Source organism: Hippocampus comes, unplaced genomic scaffold (genome assembly GCF_001891065.2).
Source record: "Hippocampus comes isolate QL1 unplaced genomic scaffold, H_comes_QL1_v1.1 scaffold83, whole genome shotgun sequence".
Lineage (NCBI taxonomy): Eukaryota > Metazoa > Chordata > Actinopteri > Syngnathiformes > Syngnathidae > Hippocampus > Hippocampus comes.
Genome location: NW_017805281.1, coordinates 1,519,564 through 1,523,706, shown reverse-complemented (window position 1 = coordinate 1,523,706; position 4,143 = coordinate 1,519,564). Strand labels below are relative to the sequence as shown.

Here is a 4,143-nt window from a genome sequence, read left to right as displayed (position 1 = left end):
GTGTGTGTGTGTGTGTGTGTGTGTGTGTGTGTGTGTGTGTGTGTGTTCATGTCTTTGTGTTTGAATGTTTGTTTGCACTATTATATGTTTATGTCTGCATATTGTCGGCCACATAGCCTTTGTCATTTTTCAATATTTTTGGAAAACAATTCGTAGAACACACTCGTATTTTTATTGGGTCTTTTTCCTTTTCGCTTACTTGTTCACCCATCTGGTGGGTGTTTTTGTTACAGTATCAATCGAAGAAATAGTGTGTTCCAAAAATTGCTTTGTGGCCGACGATATGTTTGTGCTTGTTCATGTGCTGCTGTGTTTGTGTGCGTGCTACTACTGGAGGAGGTGATAAAATCTTTGTGGTTGCCGCCATGTGACTTGCTGGTCTCTCTTAGCTAAGCGTGCGCATTCTGAGCGACGCAGTGGCGGCGTGGCTAATGCCAACGCGGCGGCGGCGTTGGAGAAGCACCTGGAGCGCTTAGAGTGGCAGCTGAGAATCCTGAAGGAAGTTCTCTCGGCCAACGGCGGCGCAGAGAGGTCGGAGCTTCTCAAGGAGCACGCCGACGAGGAAGTGTGCACGCTGGTGCTCGCCCTACTCGACAAGGTGGGCTCGGCTTGACGCGCGTCGTGCGCAGGCAAACGCGCTCATTGGCTAACGTGGCGCGGGCGTGTGTACTTGTCTGTTTGCGAAGGTCAAGACGGAGACCTGCGCTCAGCTCAGTGCCGTTCATCAACAGCAACGGCAACAAACTGCGCAACAACACCAACAACACTTACTCGGTAGTTACCCCCCCCCCCCCATGTTATTGTGCTTTTTTATTTGTTTGCGTGAGGCTTCTGTGAGCGCGTGTCTTCAAATGTTAATGTCAAACTGGAAATAACATTTGGTTTTAATTTGGATTTGTTGTTTTGAATTAAACTGACATTTTGTTTTTGAATAGTTCTGGTAGTTAATTTTGTGATTTCCGGGACGATTGAGCGCAGCCAGAGTATACGACACATGCACTGATTTTAAAAAAGAACAAGATGTTGTACACATAAGACGCAGAGGCAAAAAGCATTTTTTTTATCCTCCCTGTACTTGTGTTTGATACGGTCCCCTGATTTGCTGGTTGCCTTTATCCATAGCTCGTAAAAAGTCATCAATTCGCCACTTTGTTGTTTACGCCGCAGGGTTGAAAGCGTGGAGGAAAAAAAAATGTAGTCAGGAAATTACGGCCTCTAGTTTGAGTACAATTTGATTGCCGCGCTTTTAATATAAGTGTCCTGGCCGCCCTGCGTCGATCCAACTTTGACTCATTCCAACAATTCTTTGTGGCACTTTGAAGCTTTGTATTGGGAGGATGTGTGTGCATGTATCTCACAGCCATGTTGTCTTCCACAGAGGTTGAGCGAGCTCATGAGGAGGTCAAAGTTCAGTTGACGGAGAAATTTCAGATCAGTGAGAACCTGTTGAAGGTAACCGCGGCAACCATTTGACACGCGTGTCCACCACGCTTATTGTCATCAGCCTGCTTTTGTGTGTGTTTTTGTGTGTGTGTGTGTGTGTGTGTGTGTGTGTGTGCGCGTGTGTGTGTGTAGGTGGAGGTGAGCCATTTGAAGGCAGAGCTTGAGCGTTATAACGACCTAAAGAAGCGTGTCCAAGAGTCCACTTTCAAGAAAGATCTTCTCAGGAACATTCAGGTAAAAGCGCCTGTGCGTGTGTCTCCATGGCAACCACCGGCCACTTCCGCCTCACCGCCGATCACGTCATGTGTCAGGCGCATGGCAGTCCAGGTGCATTCTGGGAGTCGGAGCAGGAGTCTTTGCTGTTCGTGATCGAGATGAAGAGCGAACGCCTCAGGGAACAAAATAGGAAGTTGCAAGACATGGAGCAACTGGTAAGGCTGCGCTTCGGCACGCGACTTCGCGACGCTGTCGTATGTCCGACGTACTCGTTCGTGCCGCGTCGTAGGTGTTGTCGTAGTGGTGTGTGGACGATCGACGAATATAGTGCGTCATCTCGCAGTAGTTTGCTGATGTAGTTGCTGCGTCAGTTGAGTTGAGATCAGCAAATCAGGGGAGCACTTTCCCAAGTTATTGCGGCGAAATGACGGCTGTGTTCAGGTGATGTCAGTCCAGGTGACGTCGTCATCGTGTTTCAGGCGGAAGAGAAGCTGTGCGCCGAGGACCACTTGGTGCAAACGTTGCAGCAGAACGAAGACTTGCGAGTTCGTCTGGACAAAAGTCAAAGCGCCCTGCAGTAAGTCGTCCGCGGGTCCGCCGAAAGCGCTTTGCACGCCTGCCTAGCGGGATTTTCCTCTCGTGGCACGAAAACATGCTGGCGCGTTCGTATGTTAGCTTGATTGAAGATGAGGAAATCGGAATATTCAAGTCAGGAAGCCAAAATGGCGTTGGCTGGCCCAATCTCAACGTTAACTTGCAGGTCACGTGTTTTCTTTCTAGAAAGTTTGAACCGTGGACCCCTTGCATACTCACTGTTCAACACCCGCAGATTCACATATTTGGGGACTTTGTTTTTTTTTCTGGATTGTTCCTTAAATACGCACGATCCCCGCTATTTGCAGGGGATCGGGACCAGCCCGGCCCGCCAATAGCGAAAATCTGCATATAATTGACCCCAATTGAAATGGATTGGGAAAAACAATCCAAATAAGCATTTGGTAAGTGTTATTGGTGTTGTTGTTTTTTTTTTTGCGGTTCAGGCACACGTGTCGCGAGCGCGAGGAGGCGCGCGCGTCGTTGGAGCGTCAGCGTTTGTTCAACGAGACGTTGACGCGGGAGAAAGAGCAGCTGCTCTTCAAACTCAATCACCGAGACGCGTGCCCCACCCTCAACATGGCTGCGGCCGCCGTCGCGCCCTCCTGATCGGCCTCCTGCGGACGTTGGCCACACTTACAACACCAAGTCCCATGACACATTTTTCTTTTTGTTCCCTGGACAATGTTGAAAGGTTTGATTTCACAAGTGCAACAGGTGCGCTTATCTTTTTTTTTTTTTTAAATTTTCACAGGACACGACAAACAATTCTAAACTTCAGGACTGCCAGATGCTGAGTCATGTGGCCATGATGTCACGCACAGCTTGCAGAAATGCGAGCATGTTAGCATGTAGCTTTTTTTGTTTGTTTTTTTAAATATAAATAAATGGTGAGGTTTGAGTTTACTGACGCAACTGATGTTGGCATCTTCACGTGTTCGAATGCTCCATGTTGATGTGGCATGTTCGCATGGAGCTCCTTCTAGCTCATAACAAGTTTGTCATATTCATGTGTCCTTATGTGCAAATGCTACTTGTTGACATGTCACATTAACATGTTACCATGTACCTTTTTCTAGTTAAGAATAACTTTTTCGCGTGGCCCTGTCCTCATGTTACAGTGCTACATGTTGATGTTACACGTCAACATGCATGTGGCTTCCTCCAGTTCAGTGTTACATTAGCATGTCCTTATGTCAGAATGTGCCTTCTAGTTAATATATGTCATGTTAGTGAATTCACACAGGAAAATGCCAAATGTCAATATCACATTTTCGTACATGAGCACAAAATGAAGAGCAAATTTGTAGTGTTGGTGTGTCCTTTTGATCAAAGGCTCCATATTGATGTCATGCTAGTATGTAGCTTGTTAACTTAGAAGAAGTTTGTTGTGGTTAGCGTATTCACTCATTAAAATGCAAAATGTCGACATCACATTTTAGCATGAAGCTTCTTCTGGAATGAGTTTGTGGTGTTGACGTTTCTTGTCCAAACGTTAAATGTTAGCGCGTCATGTTTGCATATTAGCATGTAGTTTTTGTAGTTAATGAGTTTTTAGTGTTGGCGTGTCACGTTAGCATATTAAGCAATGAGCATCCAGCTTCAGTTGAAGCTGCTTGTTGATTCTACTGTTTGTTTTAAAGAACTTCCTGTAAATCTGTTTTTTTTTTAAAACTTTTTTCAGGTGGTTTGTTTGCCAAAGATCCATTTTTGTTGTGAAAATAAGAATTGTTGTCACGCATTTGCACTTTTTTTTACAAGTTTAACTTTATAAAAACTTTCTGTGAACTGAACTGTCATCTTGGATTTTTATCTTCATGTTGTGAGCTTTTGCTCCCGTTTTTGTTGCCATGACTCAATAAAACGAGACCACAACAATATAAACAATAA

At 45.5% G+C, this 4,143-nt stretch overlaps 1 protein-coding gene across 1 annotated transcript in view; it reads left to right on the top strand.

Moving 5' to 3' along the window:
* Nucleotides 1-4,143, top strand: part of ccdc69 (coiled-coil domain containing 69) — a 10,725-nt gene extending 6,582 nt beyond the window's left edge. Inside the window, exons 3-9 of the mRNA XM_019871198.1 lie at nt 390-598; nt 687-774; nt 1,379-1,452; nt 1,576-1,677; nt 1,755-1,874; nt 2,139-2,236; nt 2,700-4,143. Coding sequence (XP_019726757.1) covers nt 390-598; nt 687-774; nt 1,379-1,452; nt 1,576-1,677; nt 1,755-1,874; nt 2,139-2,236; nt 2,700-2,862 — 854 coding nt within the window. The 3' untranslated portion in view covers nt 2,863-4,143. The remainder of the gene's footprint in view (nt 1-389; nt 599-686; nt 775-1,378; nt 1,453-1,575; nt 1,678-1,754; nt 1,875-2,138; nt 2,237-2,699) is intronic.